An 18,626-nucleotide genomic window follows, 5' to 3' on the forward strand; every position below is an offset into this window, starting at 1 on the left:
TATCAGTTTGAAGCAGTCTGGCCCTTCTCTAACCTCTGGCATCAACGAGGCATTTTCACCCAGAGAACTGCTGCTCACTGTATATTATTTTTTTTCACCATTCTCTAAAAAAACCCCTAGAGATGGTTGTGGGTGTGAAGAAAATCTCACCAAATCGGCAGTTTTCGAAATGCTCAGTGGCGTGTTCACGGTCACTTAAATCGCCTGGTTTGTTGTGAAGTATTTCACTTAATTTATGGAGTGTGGGTTTATGTCATGTTTGTTTTTTTGTTTTTTTGTTTTTTTAAATAAGGATGTTTGACCTGAAAGAAGAAAATGGAGTATGAATATATTCTTCCTCTTTATGTCATTGCTCTTTTTAGATTTTAACTGTAAGAGGGCTGAATCACGAGCACAAATTAATACATTAAAACTAAAATACAATGCAGATTCAGAGATAAGCCATGCAGAATGAACAAAGCTAAAACCACAAGTTTAGGGATTTAGACTATTGTAAACACTTGGTTTAAGACATTTTTTTTTACTCTTTGATATGTATGCCACTGTAGCTCAAGCTGGGAGGTCCTGCCTAGTTGTTCTTTAGACCTGCTGCTGTTGAGGCTAAGCTAATTAGAAGACAGTGGGCTTGAAGCTTAAAAGCTGTAGCTTAAGCGTGCCAATCTACCTGATGTGTTGACCCTTTTCTAATAAGAGAACAGCTGACATGCTAATATTAGCTTTCTGTCTTTGTTATGTTGTATTATGTTCATTTGTTGTGGGAGTTTGTCTTCAAACTGCATGTGAGGATGGGTGGGACACCTATACTGCAGACAAAATCTTTCTACAGGTACCATTAAGTAATCTGAACCTGATAAGGGGCCAGGTGATTTTCTTCATCTAATAATTCAAGAATTTCAGTAAGTTCAGTGATGTTTCTTACCATCAAAAGAAGGATAATTTCACTTATTTACAAACTTATTAAAACACACAAAACGTTGCTGTGTTACAAGTATTCAAATTGAAGGGATAAACTGAAAAAACTAACTACTAAATGAATGAAAAACTAAATGAATCCTAATACTGTATATAATTTGCTGATGTTTCAGGTGAATAACTATAAAAGCAGAGACCAGGAACAAAGACGTGTTTTATTTTTAATTGAACATATTTACAAATGTAACATCAGCCCTTTGTGTATGTAATCTATCAGGATTTTGCTAAAAGCAATAACTGCACTTGGTTGCATAAAGGCAACTTACAGGTGACTTACATGAGGAAAAAAAGTTAAAATTTAGTTTCAAGACCAACATCAGTGTTTTCAATATCAGCTGTCCTGTTCTTGTAATTCAGTTTGCTGAAGTCCTCCATAATCTCTACCATTGTCTTTCCTTTGGTCTCTGGGACAAAATATATAATAAATGCAGCACTACCAAGTGAGTAAGCCACAAAAATCAGGAAGCAGAATTGGCCAAGTCCATCCTGTATGGATACACACAAAAAGACTGTTAGATAAACAGCAGGGTGGCATAGAGTAAATACACATATAAAGATGGAGATACATTATGGCTATCTTACCACTATATAGCCAAACAGCATCCCTACAACAAACATGCAGAGCCAGTAGATGGTCCTACAAACCGCGTAAGCAGAAGGACGCCAGGCTTGTAGGAAGAGGTCAGCAGGGAGAACCATAGACACTCCAGCTGCAAGAAGATTCAAACATTAAAAAGCTATTTAGATATGAAGCTCAGTCAAGTATGAGCGCAGAAATCTTTTATATAGGAGTTGGGTAAAAAAAAAAAGGAGTAACTCACAAGGCCCAAGCCCATAAATGCAAATGACACAAAAGATCAGAGCGATGTTCACATACGGGATCCATGAATTCAGATCCTGTAAAAGTCGGATTGATGGAATGAATCCTCTAAGATACAAAAGAAGAAGAGGAAATGTGCTGAATGTATTTACCTTGATTGACAACATGACGGTAAGAACACACATGGTGATACCCATCAGTAGATAGCCATAGCCCATAAGTTTCTTTCTGCCAGCACGATCGATCAAGAAGGACTGATGCACAGCAAATAAACAAAAACTGACAACAATGTTCTTCATGTTTGACTATTTTTTATGAAATCTTATATTGTGTTTTTTGTAAAGTATCGATCATGTTCTTTCCTCTTTCCCAGTCTTTACTTCTATATTATTTATGTAAATGATAAAATGTGCAGAATCGTGCCCAAGCTGTAAAACTAAAAAACATTTTTAGAATCACCCAGTAACCAAGAGCTTTTTAGATGTAAAGTCTAATTTATGCAATTTTACTTACACACAACATTATAGCGATGAGCTCTGTTGCTCCAATACCAATGGCCAAGTAATGCATCTTGTCCTCTGGCACTCCAGACTCACGGAAGATGTCAAAGGCGTAGAAGCACAGCTGAACAAGAGGATGACAGATGAAAGGGAACTAGAAACTGCAATTTTGAACAGATTTAAGTTGATAACTGTCATATCAGCAGAGAAACATAAGCATACAGCATTGATGCCGCAAAACTGAACGCCAGCACAGGGGATGGCTAGAGTCAGCAGTTGCCATCGCACACAGCGAGAGGTGAGCAGATCCTTTACACTCTTTGCCTTTTCTCCCTGAGACCTCTCCCGCTCCAACTGCATGTCGTCCAACTCCATCTTTAAGTTGTCCTCCTGCCACAGCCACTGTAAAGCTGTTGGACACAGAAAAACCACAGGGATTACATCCAAAGTCTGTTCTATCAGTCTGCCAATGAATAGATCTTTACTGAGGTTTACTAGTGTGGTCAGTTACAACATTAAAAGTTCTGACGAATGAAAACGATTGTTTCTTTACAGTGGCAGTATCAGTTCATTTTTGCATTTTACATAATGGAGGAGTATAAAAATATCCAAGATTCCAATGTGGTGCATTGGATGGCTTTGGAAAATGTGAAGGAGGACATAACTTTTGGACTTTTCACTGTGTTTTCATAAGTTTTACAGCTTCCCCTGCTGATAAAGACCTCCTCTATGACCAAATTATAGACTCCTGTAAATTTACACATGTACTTCTGACAATTTAAGCCATGCTGATACCGTGTATTTCAATAACATGTTTCAGTTGAAATTGCTCTTCTTTGTTGTTTTATTTTTTAAATATGTAGTTAATCTTCTTTACACTGACACAGGGTTTCACTGGTCCAACACATAAACTCAAAGTGGGCTGTATGTGGCCCTCAGTGTTAAACAAGTTTGACATCCCTGGCCTAATATATTATCCAGGTCTCAAATGTGACGTGTGCCTTAAACTGCTTCTCATGGCCACAGGGAGTGAATACTGTGTTTGCAAAAAGACGTTTGGTGCACTGTCTTGGAAAGCACTTTCTGATACACTTTAACTGTCAGTTCAGCTACTTGTTGGTTTAAACTCTGTGCTGTTGCTTTAAAAAAGGAGAAAGCTTTGGGGACGGACTACTTTCTGACTGACCAATCTGCCTTCTGTTTTCAGCCAGATCTAGTCCTGGCTTGTCATGTCCCAATTTAAACACACCAGCATGCTGAATGGTCAAAATGTTCAGCTTCAGGCTGTGTCCATCTTTCATTTACAGCCCACACCACCCAAACTGTCCTCAGTAATTTCAATGGCTAATCCTACTTCTTCTAAACTTGAATTTTCAATTTCTTTTTACATTTGTATTAAAATTTAAGAGTTAGATCCCTTCTCTACTGTGTCCACTCACCTTTTTTGCTCCTTTCAGTGTCTCCTTTGTCAATGTAAAGGTACCGAGGTGCCTCTGGAAAGAAAAGCAGCATCACAAACTGCAGGATGGCAGGAATACCACTAACACCTAACAGATATGGCCACATTTCATCTGTTCCCATGATCTCCCTGCACAACAACAACAAAAAACACAAGTTAAAAACTAACAGGAGGAGCAACAAGAAAAGCAGTGCTTCTGCTTTCATAAAAACATTCATAAAGAATTACACTGCTGGGATAATTTGAGTCCCACTGATTAGAAAGTCAATCTTCAGAAAGTGTTGTACTTTAATTTGTAACAAGTCATTGATTATGGTAGATAACAACTATCTGGGCAAGTGCCAGAGAAATGTTTCTACCTACAAGTGGCCTTCTTAATGAGTGAGTGAGTAAGAGGTTGTTTTTCTGCTCCATTTGCCATGAATATCATTTGTGTTGTAGTGAAGGTTATTAGTCAACTTCTGCTTTCATGTTCAAGCAGTCAGTTCTTACTTGATGCCAATTATCTGACCCACGACCTTCCCCAAACCAATGAAGATTGAGCTCGTCAGAGTCAAGAAACCCCTGAGTTTCTTTGGAGAGCTCTCACCGAGATACATGAGGTGAACGCTCAGACCGAGACCTGTGGAGAAAGACCATATGAAGAAAGAAGAGGAAGAAAAACTGCATTGTAATTAAATGAAAAATAGAAATAACAAACCATTATTATATCCATAGAGAAATCTTCCCAGCAAGATCATCTCAAAAGACTTTGCTGTGCGACTAAGGACCATGAGCAATGCAGCGATGATTGCCACGACGTTGTTAAACAGCAGGGCTTTCTTTCTTTAACATTAGAAGAAAAAACATCAAAGGTTTTTAATTGATGTAAGTTTCATGGAAATCCTTTCCCCTTCTACATTTCATCTGTTCATGAGTACTTCACATGCAGTTTTAGAAGTTTTACAGTTGTACTCACAACCTGTGAGGTGTCTGACAGTTCAAAGAATAATCTTGGATTTTGATTTTTTTTTTTTAAATGCACTTGTCCAGAGATGCTAGACGTGGATAGCACTGGTGATTGATTAATATAATTTTTTATAGGTTGCACAAAAATGTTGAAAAAAATCTGAAACTAATTTTGAAGTTTTACAGAGATTGAATGACACGATGGCTTGTTTGCAGCTTCACAGAGCCAGACCTGCTGTTTTCTGCCTTTTCCAGGCTCCTGTTAATATCTGAGAGATCAGAGTGTTCTGAAAGGCAGTGCCTGCTGTTAATAAACAACAAATGCTTGTGCAATTACCGGCCATAGGTAACAGGAAGGCTTCCACTGTGAACAGCCCCAGCCCAGCATCCCAGACTTAAAACAGCCACAATGAAGGACCAGATGAGCTGGTTGGTAGACTCGTGGACTGGAGTGTTGTACCTCATCATCCATGTGTAGTTCACAAAACTCTGAATGTGCTGCAGAAAAGTCAGGGAGGTTAAATAGACAAACTTTAGCAGCCAAACTTGACAAAACTGGCAATTTAAAGAAAACAATTTGGACAATCTGTAATTTGGTTGTTCTTATTTTCACATTTTAATACTGACATATGTTATCACTCCATAGGGTGATATTTTTAGTCTTATATCTTTTATAATGGGGATAATTATCAGTTCAGTTGTTATTTAGAAACAAAGTCTATGCAATATCAATATTATGCACATCATCATCCCTGCACAAGATAAAAAATGAACTAATGGAAATGTAGGTAGCAGCTTTATACTCTGAATTTTTTTCCCCTTTCTTTGAATATTTATGTTTACCACATTTAGGTTTTCCAACAGCTCCCTCCTGCATATGTACAAACAATTAAGTGGTGACGTAAATAGAAAAATGGGTGATGGATGGATTGTTGAATAAAAGCTTCTTTGTGTTGTTTTTCATTTTTTTAATCTCATGTTTTTCTGAAAATTTTCAGTTAAAAAAAATATTTAGTATACAAATAAGATAACTTTAAAAAAAAAGTCTTATGTGACATTTTTTTTTAACCAGCAACACTTTTTAAATGTTTCTTCTTTCTCCTTTCATGTTTCATGAGAATCCGATGCTAAAAGCAAACTGCATGGCGAGTAAGTAATATCACTACTGTTATTGTAAATTACAGTCAACAGGGACTAGAAATCAGCAAATCACAGACTCTTTTCTACTGAATATCACATTGGAGGCAAATAACTTTTATGTGCCATCAAATGTCATGACAAAAAGTTTGAAGAGCTTGCTGGCTGGTGAAGACTTTAATAGAGCACTACTGTGAGGACATAATCTTTAACCATAGCAAACTTCATTACAGTGAGATATACAATAATACTGAGTGTGAACATATTTTATGTGTACACTGTGTAACTAACAGGCATCTTACCACTGCCGGAGAAGCAATGAGAGACACTTGGATCCCATATTGAAAACATCCCCCGATTCCCAGCACCAGCGACAGCAGGTAAAGTCTCCAGTGCTGCAGCTGACATGCGAAGTGGACATCAGGCATACAGTGAAGATGTCCATAAATTGTATTTAATCATTATGAATGACTCCCATATTCTAAACATGCTTTAAGCTTTGCAGTGATTAATAAAAACATGTACATGTTGCCAAACAGTCAGTCCCTGCTGCTGTTACAGCTGTGCCTTATTTAGTAGATACAGACATGAAACTAAAATATAATAATATTTTTTGAAGTTCAAAATAAAACTAGCCAAAGGCGTTCTGCGGCATGTTTTTACAAATGTTGTACTTTTACTCAAACACTGTATTTAAGAATAGTTTTCAAAATCAATTTGTACTGTTGGTAGGTTTTTGCAATTACAATTACAGATGCTTTGATTTTGCAGCATATTCTGCTATTTTCTGTTTTCTTAATCAATTTGCAAAATGTAATGCATTTTTGAGGTGAATTTTGAATAGATGCAGCCTGTAATACAGTCTTTATTTACCTAATTTTTAATCTCTATTGTGCTCAAATTATTAAAATCAAAGTAAAATCCAATAATATGTGGCAATGCCATTTTGCTCATTTCTTTAGACAAGGCTCATTCACAGAAATTAACGCTTCTGATCTGTTGGCAGGATACTGCAGGTCTGCAATGGATGCTTCATATAGTTTTTTACTTTAATAGTAAAATCTTGTCCTTAAATGCATTTGTATAGGTTCACAGTGAGCTAGAAAAACTTTTTACAGTGTTAATATCATCGAAAACATCTTCAGATTTGTTCATCTGTTTTTAAGTAACTGCAAAAAACTTTGCATCTTTTTTCCACTTTAGCCTCATCATGTGCATGTGGGAGTCTATTTCTAGATAAAGCAACAAAGAGCAGTTTACTCACATTTATACACTGTATTCACACTTACTGCAGGATACTCTGTGACCTTGAGATTGTATCAGTCATGTTTCATAAAACACATTAATTTCATAGCACATGACTTTTACACTATTACAATTTATTACACTGAAAAAAAAAACAGCGAACAGTGAAAACTTCAGTCAGTAGAAATTATCTGTTGCATTAAAAAGGTGTTCCACACGAACGTTTGATTTCTAAAGTAATTTCAATGCATGAAATTGCCAGTATAAGGCATAAAAAGCCATTTCATAATATTATACAGAGTAATAACAAACTATATGCAAATCTTTTTGTAATGCCCAAAGATGAATAAAAATACTTAAGAAAAATCCTGATCAAGGTTGTCATAATTCATGCATGAAAGGGTTAAGTCACTGCTGAGCCGAACTTTAAAATATGTTGCTCATTTTTAAAATATGTGCTTCACAGTTCTCTGAACGTCATGAAATCTCAGCAATGAATTAGTAGATCTTTAAACTGTGCTTCAATTAACAGTCACCACATATCTTGTTAAATAAATCATCACATACAAATCAAAAAATAAATAAAAGTATATTTGCTGCTCATGTTTTCTGTGCGCAATAACCAGCTGCTGTAATAAATGTATTATGATGATGATGATGATGATGGTGGTGATTATTATTATTATTGTTGTTGTTATTCAAATTATTTATGTTTCTTTATTGAGTATAATAACACTGGACTGTGTACAGTAGAACAAAACATTGTCTATCCCGAACACAAACTTTAGTCCACTTCAGTCCGAGCTCGGAGTTGTAAATGTGTTGTGATCAGTGGTTTCATATGTCTTTACTTTAATATTTATTTTTCCCCACTGTTACGTTTACAGTAGCTAATTAAGACAATCCAGCCTACAAATGCAATAGAGTATGCAGAAAATAGTGTTGGAAAATAAAAACATTAGACTGAGGATAAAATATGTAGTGAAACTACAGGGTCAACGTGATCTATGAGAAAATTTTAAAAACATGAGTTTGTTTGTGCTAATGCTGATCCTTATTTCAGCAAGGTTTGTCTTGGATCCTTTTTTAAGTGATAGTGATGATTATTAAACATTGTCATGGTGGACTGGCATCAATTTATTGTGGATGAAAGAACGGGTTTGGCAAAAGTTTGGCAACCATGGCTGCCATCATTCTGTAGTAATGATTTCAGAACCAAGAGCTTGGGAAGTGTGTAGAGAAAGAGCAGACTGATAGGAGAGCATAGAGGAACCATGTTAGGCTCTAAACTGCTGTGTTGTTGAAAAGCATTAGACAGGTAAACTTTGCTGTCCTTGCCTTGCTCATGTCTCTATCTTTCAATATGGTTATAGATCACAATGTTGACCAGCATGGCAAAGATCCCATCTAAGAGCTATTTCTGGCAACATTTTTGTGAAAATGTGTGTAAGATTACACTCAAATCAGCAGGAAGTCAGTTGGAATAGCCTTTATTTCTTCTTTGTTTTTTGCTTTTGTGCTCTGATTTGAGACTGGACATTAATCTTCAGCCTCATGTTTTAGTCTCTGAAGACAGCCACTTTAATATAAAGTGTTGTGCAGTCTTTAACAAAGTTCAACGTATAGACAGTCGGACTACTAATAATGATAATTATGTGAATAAAAAAGTAACCACTGTGGTCATTTCTAACACACACTGCTACCACTTTTTTTGTATTGTTGGATTGTCTGATTTTCTTCCTCCTGTATTCTGGTTTCATCCAGATGCAGATTTATATTTCCAGTGCTCTAACTTCTTGTACTGCAGTTCTCTGGTCTGTTCTGTATTGTTATAACTTCGTTGTGTTTCTGGACTATCTGTCACAAAGATTTAAAAAAAAGATGCTTTACTGATTAAAACAAAACCAAGTATTCAGCATAAAATGCCTTTCAACTACCAGCTGAAAGGATAATGTAAGAAGCAGTCTACCTTCATGAATTGAAAGGACCATGGGTTTTATTCATGATGTCAGTGTGGTGACCTTTTTTGTCATGTCTGTTGTTATTTATTAATAATAATAATAAAAGAACAAAACATCATAAAAATGCATTTTTTTTATTTGCTGAATCAGGTCTTAGGTATCCAGCTCTGTCTAATAACAAAAATATAACTTTCTGTGGAAAAGATGATTTATACTTTATTACAGTACACTTAATATAAAGTAGTTTCAATGACTTGTTGTCTCACATCAATCAGTGACATAAAGCATAATGTGAAAAAGTCAAAGATAAATTCTTTAAATTGCCATTTTCCTCACAGGAAAAACATTTCAGATAATGTTTTTCAAAGATATGAAAAGCGGCTCCCAAACCACAAAACGTCTTCCCGCTGATGCAGATCAGGTCAAAGTGAGGCATGCGCTGGGTGTGACTGCATGTTTCTGGAGAAAAAGTCTGTCTACAAGGCTGTGGAAAGACACACTTCGCCCAGCTGATACTGAGGTTTGGTTTGAGCTTCAAAATGGTTTTCCTGACCTTTGAAATTGAGCCTGTGAAATTCACGCATGATGACTGACAGAGACTTCCCCTTGGTCTCAGGCAGAAAAAGGCCAACATACAGTGCAGACAACAGGCAGATCGCTGCAAAAGGCACAAAGCAGTACTCACGCAGCCCGCTCTGTGAAGGGAAAACAAAATGTTATCAGTCATACGTTTATCAAACACTACATTAAAAATTCTGTGTATTCAATTTATCATTGGGAGAAACAAGCTGTATTTAGCTAAGTACATTCACTATTTAAAAAAAAAAAGAAGAGGTTCAAGTTCAGTGGTGTTTCTTCTGCTTTAACTCGCCACAGGGGGCAACAGCCAATTTCTTTCTAGTGCCAGTCACAACCCTGGATAAATAGAGGGGGCAACATCAGGAAGGGCATACACCAAATCACTTATGTCAGGGGTGTTTAACTCCAGGCCTCAAGGGCCGGAGTCCTGCAGGTTTTAGATGTGTCCTTGATCCAACACAGCTGATTTAAATGAATAAATGACCTAATCAACATGTCTTGAAGTTCTCCAGAGCCCTGGTAATGAACTAATCACTTGATTCAGGTGTGTTGACCCAGGGTGAGATCTAAAAACTGCAGGACACCGGCCCTCGACGCCTGGACTTTGAGACCCCTGGAGTAGTGGGAGTAGGAGGAGGATGAGGAGGACAACAGCTTTCAGGTGAGTTTTTTCACCCATCCACTTAGAAAGCTGTATTTTGATATTTTGCAGTTATACATTTTTTTAAGCCATATACTAAAAGAAATATTAAAAGAGTATTCTTTTGTACATCACTTATAGGGCCTGTATATTAATATACTGATGCATCATGACTGTTAGTCCCTATTGTGGGTTGAACTCCAAAAATGCTGCTCCTAAATTTGTGTTCTTACCAGCACCAATATTAAGATGGTAAGCTATCTAATAGTCAGCATTTTAACACAAATGGTATATAATTGTAATGTTGGAGGAGTGCTACTGTCTCATTTGGCATCTTGGTTTTCCGACATGGACTAAACCCATGTGACCCACTGACTTTTGTTTTCTTTTTTCTTTTCTGTTCTCTGTAGTGGTAGAGCTGGGACACTATTCAGAGAGACAAGTAAATATCAAGCACCACACTGAAAACTAACCTATCTTTGTACCATCTAGTCATCTCCACTATTAAATAACATGGTAACATGAAAAGCGCTTTATACAGTGCCCCAGTCTTGTCTTAGTAATAATATTATTGGCACATGAACACCATTCTTGTGCTTATTTCTCCTCACTGCAGGTTTGCTAATTGGATGGATGCATGGACAGATGGACAGACGCTGACTAAAGTGTGGATGTAGCAACAGACTGACTACTAAAAATGGGAAGATCATTCCAACGACGAACAGGTTGAGCCACATCATGGAGCCAGCAATCATGTAGGCTGCCGGCCGAGCCGCCTGATTGAAGATCTCTGTGGGAAGAATGCCAGTCACTCCAGCTGAGAAAAAACAAAGAAAACAAAACCGTACTGGTTAGATATATCAATATAACATATCAATATAACCACTGTATCACACTTTTACACACTCCTGCAGTACTCTGTAGTGTATCAGAGTTTAAAGTGATACAGTGCGTAGTCATTTTACTTTAGTTGTGGAGATGAACAAAGGAGTAGCCAACCAAGTAAGATGCTGAAAACTGATAAAATGTAGTAAATATGTTGATCTAAATAAGTAAAATGTGTAGATAGTAAAACACGATGACATTTTGTTTCAAATGTATGTTTGAGTACTGAAACATTTTGAACCTGTCACATGTAAAATCCCGGTAAAAGACTTACCTGGTCCCATGCCAAAGCTGAGAATATAGGTGTAGACACAGGTCATGGTCAGGTACGACATCCAGGTTATATGGTGCTGTGTGCATGTGGGGAGGAAAGCAGTGAGCAACTCATAGTCAAGAACATTATTATATCTGACAGAGACCATAGAGTTGTGACAAGAGAAGTCTGTAAAAACTCCAAATCCCAAATATGTCGCATCACTTCCTACTTTTCCCCTCTATTCTTTGTCCATTATGCATTTCTCTTCTCTCTAGATAAATATCAACATGTGCCTGAATGCTAGCTCACAATGCCTCCCAGTGGTTCGACTGTGACACTGATATGTCTTAGTTCCTTACCACTGGTTAAAGCTCATACAAAATAATCATAATCCTTAATAAAGTACAGTAACTATAAAGAACTAGATGGCTTTAGTCACTTTAGTCAATCTGGGGAAACCTGGTTTAATGACAGTACAGATGACTACGATAACACCTAAATTCAATATTGTGTGTGCATATATATATCACATAAATGAGCTGATGTTCACATTTAAAGTAAGCTGATTACCTCAAATGACAGAGCGATCGTGAAGACGACAGCCCAGAAGGTCATGAGGGTGAAGCCTCCTGCCAGCATGAACCTCCGACCTTTGTGCTCTACCAGCAGGTTCTAAGAGAATCGAAATGTGCATCAGACTCTGTCCTTATTGTGTCAAATGAGAACACGAGAGTTAGGTAACCAACATGCAGCAGAAAGAATGACTGAGCGAAAGCAAAGTATTTTTATTTTATTAGTTTTTGAGGAAAGCAAAGTGGAGTAAACATACTCAGAATATGGCTGTTAAATACTTTGTTTAAAGGTAAGCCCACCTCTCTCTTGTGTCATTTATAAACAGTTAATGTATTTGTAGTCAAAATGGGCAGCCTCTTTTTAAGTTGGGAAGGCTAATGCTGCAAGTAAATAACTTTATCTGCGTCTTTGCAATGAATTAGATAAATAGTTTAATAGAAGTCAGTCAGTTAACTTAAGATACAAACTTTTTATCCAGCTTTTTCTAAAGGAATCAGAATCTGTCTACTCGGACCCCTAAAGTTCATTACACAAACTACAATAATGGTATCACAATAACACTACATGAAAACACAAGTTTGAAGGTTTACAGACCTTCAAACTTGTGTTTGCTTCTTTGCTTTTTTCATTAACCTATTAAAATCTTGTTACTGCTGTGAAGGTCAATAAACTTGTATGAAAAACTTTTTACATTTAAACAGACAAACAAACAAGATAAACCCCAAAATTCTGTAGCTCGTAGGACCACTTTAGCAGAAATCACTCAAAATATTCCTTTTCTGTATAACTTTATCAGTCTTTCACATTGTTGTGCAGGAATTTTAGCCTACAATTCTTTACATTGTTGCTTCAGTTCATTGAAACATGCAGGCATTTGCTTGTGCACAGCTTTCTTAAGGTACTGCCACACTATTTCAGTCAGGTTGATGTATGAACAACACCTTGTTTATTCTCTTTTCAAGTCATTCTGTTGTTTGTGTGATTTTCCCCTGTACGGGGTATGTATGGGCCAAACCAGAAAACTTCTCAAACTTCTGCTTTTATAGGACACAACACATGGTGATGATCCATTAATCAAGTGTATTTAAATAGCAGTGCCTGACTGCTACCTACTCTCTTAATTCCTAGGGAAGCAGGAAACATATCATTAAGTTTATTTTGTTTTTAATTTTTGTCAATTATTAAGGATTAAAGTAAAGGGAGCATCAGCTACTGCTTGTGTGTTTATTTTCCCTGCATGCAATGGCTCTGTCCCCCACCGGAGAGGCACTCCCCATTGTTACAGAACTGCTACTTTAACTTGGTGTCTTTGTATCCACAGAAAGATTCAGAAATACCCAGAAAAACAAAAGGGTTATAATGACTCTTTAGCAATTCAATCAATTTTTTACAGACTTAGTAGCTATGCGTAATGTTGTGCACCCTGCTAAAATGATTGCTGTATCACATTTATGCAAGGTCATGTAGGTGTTCCCACTTACTGGCTGCATATACACTAGTAGGGGTTATTTTCAGTCCTTATTCTGCAGCCTTCAATACAGCTTTAAAAACAATGCAAACAGTCTCTCTTTGGATGTAGCTGGTTACATAATGTGAGCTTTAATTATGGGTACTTACACACATTATACAGGCTGTGAATTCACATGTCCCGGTGCCGATTGTAGCATACTGGATTTTGTCATCTGATATTCCAGCCTCTTTAAACACATATGATGCATAAAAGTAAATCTGCAAGAAAAACAGAAGATGTGAGGTCACTGAAAACCATCATTCGATTTTACAAGTTTTCAATAAGCTGATTACGGTAGTATTTGTACAAAGGTAATTGTGTTAATACCCACTGCCCTCTCTAAAACCTCAAGCATGTGGTTAAAAGCCTTGAAACACATGATCATGTAGTCAGCGCTTTTCCTCATGACAAACTTGTAGCTCTCAAATTTAGTCTGTATGTGTGGTATGAAGGTTCCTATGCTGGGCAATAATATAAAATAATCAGGCTCTTTAGGCAAAACAACAGGCATCACATATTATTCATCCAGCAGTACAGTGAGGCCTGATACTTAATCACCAGCATACATAATTAATGTGACATTCATCATCTAAAATTTCTGATCAACTTTCGAATTAACCTGTGGCCAAACAAACATCTGATGCATTTCAGGATAAGTTACAGCGATCCCGACACACCCTCACAGCCAGAACACACACAAAACATCTCTCAGACCACAGCACGGATGAAATTTCTTCTTACCGAGTCATTGCCACAGAGCTGCATGGCACTGCTAATGATCATGACAGAGATGAGCTGCCAGCGTACAGAGCGATCAGTAAAAAGCTCCCAGGGGTGGCTCGCCCTCATTCCTTTGGTTTCAGCCTGTTCTTGCAGGATCTCATCCAGCTCGCTACTCTGGACCTCACAGCCTCGCAGGCGTCTCAGAGCTGAACATAAAAATCAAAAAATAAAATTAACACCTGATAATGATTTCTGTCTAAAATATGTTTTTTATATGAAAAATGTCCTGAGCTGAGAGTGGGGTGATGTACTGTTCGCTGCTGGTTGACATAATACAGTACGCACCATTAATACAAGCCTCCTTGTCTCCTCTATCAATGAGCAGATATCTGGGACTCTCTGGGAACCATGGCAGGGTCAGGAGCTGAATGAGTCCAGGAATGGCATTACTGGCAAGAAGGTACTGCCAACACGGCTCACTGCCCAAAATCTCTCTTTAAATAAATAATCCAGAGTGTTACTGTGGATATCTGTGAAATCTACTTAACACATTTCTTTGTCAACAGATTATAGAGTATATGGACAATTATAAGCCGCACGATGAACAAACCTGAGTCCGACCACCTGTCCTAACACGACACCGAATGCTGTAAACACAGCTGATGACAAAGAGACAGCTCCTCTTAAGTGCTTTGGTGCACTTTCTCCAAAATACATGGGCTGCACATTCATGCTGATACCTGTAGAATGATCATGTCCTTTTAGGAGTGTTTGTTGAATAGTTATTTTTATTATATTATATTTTGCTTGCATTGCTCTGTTATGGTAAGGATACCTGAGTTTACTGGTTTGCATGCATATTACTTATATGTTGTACTAACATACCGGCATTTATTCCAACCAGGACACGTGAGATCATGATCATCTCAAAAGATCTGGCGGTTCTACTCGTCAGTGCTAAGAGTGCAGCAGTCATGAGAAAAATGTTGTTCAGCAGCAGGCACTTCTTCCTTCAGGAGAAAAATGAGAACAGTTATTTTTAATTATTATTATTATTTTTTTAATACAGACTGATGGATGAGATGTTACGTCATATTACAAGACCACTACGCAGGAAAATTTATTCTAGAGCTTTGGTTGAGTGCCACAGATGAAGCCAGGAAGACTTGAGCATTGTTAGACTTTTAGTTTTGTAGACATAAGAAAAAACCCCCGCTTCATCATTTAAAAGCACTACAGTAAAGGTGCAGGAATCAATCATAATCAACATGAGTATAAAAGAAAATCAAAACTCAAGTCATTATATAAATATGCAGTGTTGTGCAAAAGTCTTGGGACAAGTCTCCTTTCTTTATATTTAGTTTCCAAGGATCTAGACTTCTTGTAACTTTTTGCTGTTTCTTTGGCTACTTTTTCACTCATTTTCAGTCCAGTCCTTGTACCTGAGCCTCTTAACACTGACCTATGAAAAAGGCACCTAATGAAACAGTGCTGTGTTTAAACACAACATACCACAAAACAAATGAACCAGTTTTAGTATCTTTCAGCTTTTTGTTATAAGCAACCTGTTGTAAAGCACATAATTTGTCTACATTTCTTTCACTGAATTTATGAAAATGTGAAAGATAGCACAGTTTAAAAGCATAAAATAGTATTTTTGCACCACCAAGGTGCTAATAGCTGAAAAATTTGCTATTTTTGGCATGGTGTGCAGTGTGTTCTTAAAAAATTTGAGGAAACTGAACAAGTGGAAGAGAAAAACAGAAAGTCTCTTCATCTTGACAGAGAAAAGAACAAAAGGCAGCTAACATCCAACAAGAGTTCTGAATACCTTAAAGAAGCCTGGAGAACGATTCCTGAAGACTACTTAAAGAAATTACAAGAAAAAAAAAAGCTGCTTAACACAGTTCAGAGTGTGTTGAGGAGTAAAGGGGGTCATACCAAATACTGACTTTCAAACTCGTTGGAACTGTTCAATTTCGTATATGCTGTATTTTCACATATGTTTGCACACTGCTCCTACTTTCTATTTTCCTAGCACAGTATAAAGAAATGAGTAGTGGTGCAAGACTTTTGCAGAGCAGTAATTACACGCGATGGAGGAAAGTAAATGAACAATCTATCATTCGGACAACAGGTTGATCATTTGTTCTTTGCACGTTGAAGTCTCAATTTGTAACCTAGTGCACATGTGCTTTTACACCTTTACACGTGCATGCTACATTACCTCCCAAAGCGTATGGTCATAGGTCCTGCAATAAGAGCTCCAGCAAACCCCCCCAACGAGAAGATGGAGACAATGATTGTCCAGACTAACGTCACCTGGTATTCCTCCAACTGGACGTCCCATCGCTCCAAGAATGTTTCATTGATAAAAGTTTGGATAAACTGTGAGAGAAGAAGAGACAGGCCAGCACTTATTACCACTTTTATTACATCTGTTTACATTTGGAAGTGAGCCACACTGTAGCTCCTTTAGCCAGTTTTTATTATTGATCTTCTCAACAAAGAAACCTTAAATATTATATTTTATGAATCAGGTGAAGCAGGTGTCAGTGTTATTGTGAATTATCAAAAGGTTGCAGAATTGTTTGCTTCTGGGTAAGGTTTGTGCTCTTTAATCAGTGCAGCTGCTGGGCAAAACATAACACTGCATCCAGAATCAGTTCCTAAAAAAACCTGAAAGCAATACAATAAGAATGACTAATCACAGGCACAAGTAACCCAATTCTTGTTTTTGCCAAATTACACCGTGACCCAAATGTGAAATAACAGGCAACAGTTTTCATAAGTAGCTAAGTACATGTACTGTCAGTGCATGACCCTTGTCAACTCTTTTAGAAACCATATGTACTCACATGTATGTGTATAGCTATAAAGTAATGGCAGGAAATCATTTAAAATACAAAAACTTACAGTTGTGGGAGCATTCATTATTGCAAGGTTATATCCATACTGAAGAGTCCCTCCAATGGATGCAGAAGCAACCATCAGCACCAGTGTCAGAGGACTGCCCTATTAAAATAAACAGACATACAGACAGACAGACAGATAGCTAGATCACAGTTGTTTTGTTTTGTTGTTACATTGTCTTAGAAAAAAATTATGTGCGTTAGAAATGTAGTAAAATCTCATTTAAAAACTAAAGCCTGTCACATTACCCTGCAAGGTGTATCACCTAAACAGCTACCAAGTAATATAGCCATACTGCACATCTGCATAAAGCTTCTACAAACACAGTAAAGGTAGTTTAAACTCCAAAACAGACGATTTACTAAAAAAGACAAATTTGCTCAATTACCTTTTGTGCACCAGCATGCGACATTGTTGGTCAAAGGAGGTGGTAAAATGCTAAAAAGAAGTGGCACGATCAAGTCTGAAAACAAACCAGACGTCAGTCCCCCATCAAATAATCCTCTACGCACAAGGTCAAGCACGCGGCTGCAGATCGCTTGCGGCGGCCTGATTGGCTGCAGTTTTGCAATCAGCAGGTTGACGCACACACACGGCCAAATAGATCACTGAGCTGATGTATTACCAGATCTTTTCAAATGCCACTGTAATAATTTACCATCTTGCCAGTGTGCGAGTGTGATAAAAATTAATGTCACTTGGTGCTGTCAGTCAGTAATTAAGAACAGCAAAAATGAAATCAGTGAAGCTGCCCAACCATAGAGGAGTACAAGGAGGTACTCCTGATAAATTCTAGTATATAAAAAGTACCTATTTGCACGAAAGGATACACATCAATATCTCAAATTCGAATAAAACATCTGCAAACAGAACGTGCGATCTAGAACTGATCTCAGTACACTGCAAAAATGCAATGCAAAACTTTTAATGGAATCTGGCGATTTAGGTAAGCAAATAACCATTATCAATTATTATTATCAATTAATTAGATAACATTTCATAGCTTCCTGCAGGCGCTCGCATTACTTACATGAATCTTAAGATGTTGCTTTTCCTGGTTAAGTCGATATTTTGTCTCTTCACGCTGAATTGTTGATATAGTTTATATATTATATGTTATATTATATATTTTCAAAATATTTTTAATAAAAGTATTATTATTAAGTGTCCTTCTCCATAAACTTGCTGTTTATGTCCAGCAGATGGAGCTGGTTTGATATGTTGCTGCTGTTCTTTTATGGCATTGCAAAGGAAACTGCAGCTGATGCAGGGGAGTAGTTTAGCAATTTTATAGGTGTCTATATATCTAGTCTCTAATGTGTATATTTACATTTCAAGGAAAATACATCATGATTACAGTCATACTGATATTGGTGTGACGCTATCAAAATGTGCTGGAGCAAGGTGATGCTTTTTTTTTTCCAAGTGAGGAAATATAATATTCACGTGTGGTTAAATATTCAAGCCATTAAAGATAAAGTGAGTGGTCAAAGTCAGAGGTATAG

General features: G+C 37.1%; 2 protein-coding genes across 2 annotated transcripts; both read right to left on the reverse strand.

Annotated features, from left to right (window-relative positions):
• Positions 1 to 1,263: 1,263 nt before the first annotated feature.
• LOC134627923 (solute carrier family 2, facilitated glucose transporter member 11-like) lies at positions 1,264 to 6,264 on the reverse strand. The gene is made up of 11 exons (XM_063474407.1): positions 6,139 to 6,264; positions 5,037 to 5,197; positions 4,452 to 4,576; positions 4,244 to 4,373; positions 3,732 to 3,880; positions 2,515 to 2,702; positions 2,306 to 2,416; positions 1,945 to 2,046; positions 1,794 to 1,869; positions 1,555 to 1,682; positions 1,264 to 1,458 (listed from the first exon to the last, which is right to left on the reverse strand). The coding sequence occupies exons 1-11, from the start codon at positions 6,262 to 6,264 to the stop codon at positions 1,264 to 1,266; spliced, it is 1,491 nt and encodes a 496-aa protein (XP_063330477.1).
• A 2,927-nt stretch (positions 6,265 to 9,191) lies between these two features.
• LOC134627033 (solute carrier family 2, facilitated glucose transporter member 11-like) lies at positions 9,192 to 17,606 on the reverse strand. Its single transcript, XM_063472947.1, has 12 exons — positions 17,510 to 17,606; positions 17,125 to 17,223; positions 16,436 to 16,596; positions 15,094 to 15,218; positions 14,819 to 14,948; positions 14,554 to 14,702; positions 14,227 to 14,414; positions 13,593 to 13,703; positions 11,973 to 12,074; positions 11,421 to 11,496; positions 10,951 to 11,078; positions 9,192 to 9,737 (listed from the first exon to the last, which is right to left on the reverse strand). Exons 1-12 carry the CDS (start codon positions 17,531 to 17,533, stop codon positions 9,519 to 9,521), a joined length of 1,512 nt encoding a protein of 503 aa, XP_063329017.1. The 5' UTR covers positions 17,534 to 17,606; the 3' UTR covers positions 9,192 to 9,518.
• Positions 17,607 to 18,626: the final 1,020 nt, after the last annotated feature.

This window comes from Pelmatolapia mariae, linkage group LG5, assembly GCF_036321145.2.
Source record: "Pelmatolapia mariae isolate MD_Pm_ZW linkage group LG5, Pm_UMD_F_2, whole genome shotgun sequence".
Lineage (NCBI taxonomy): Eukaryota > Metazoa > Chordata > Actinopteri > Cichliformes > Cichlidae > Pelmatolapia > Pelmatolapia mariae.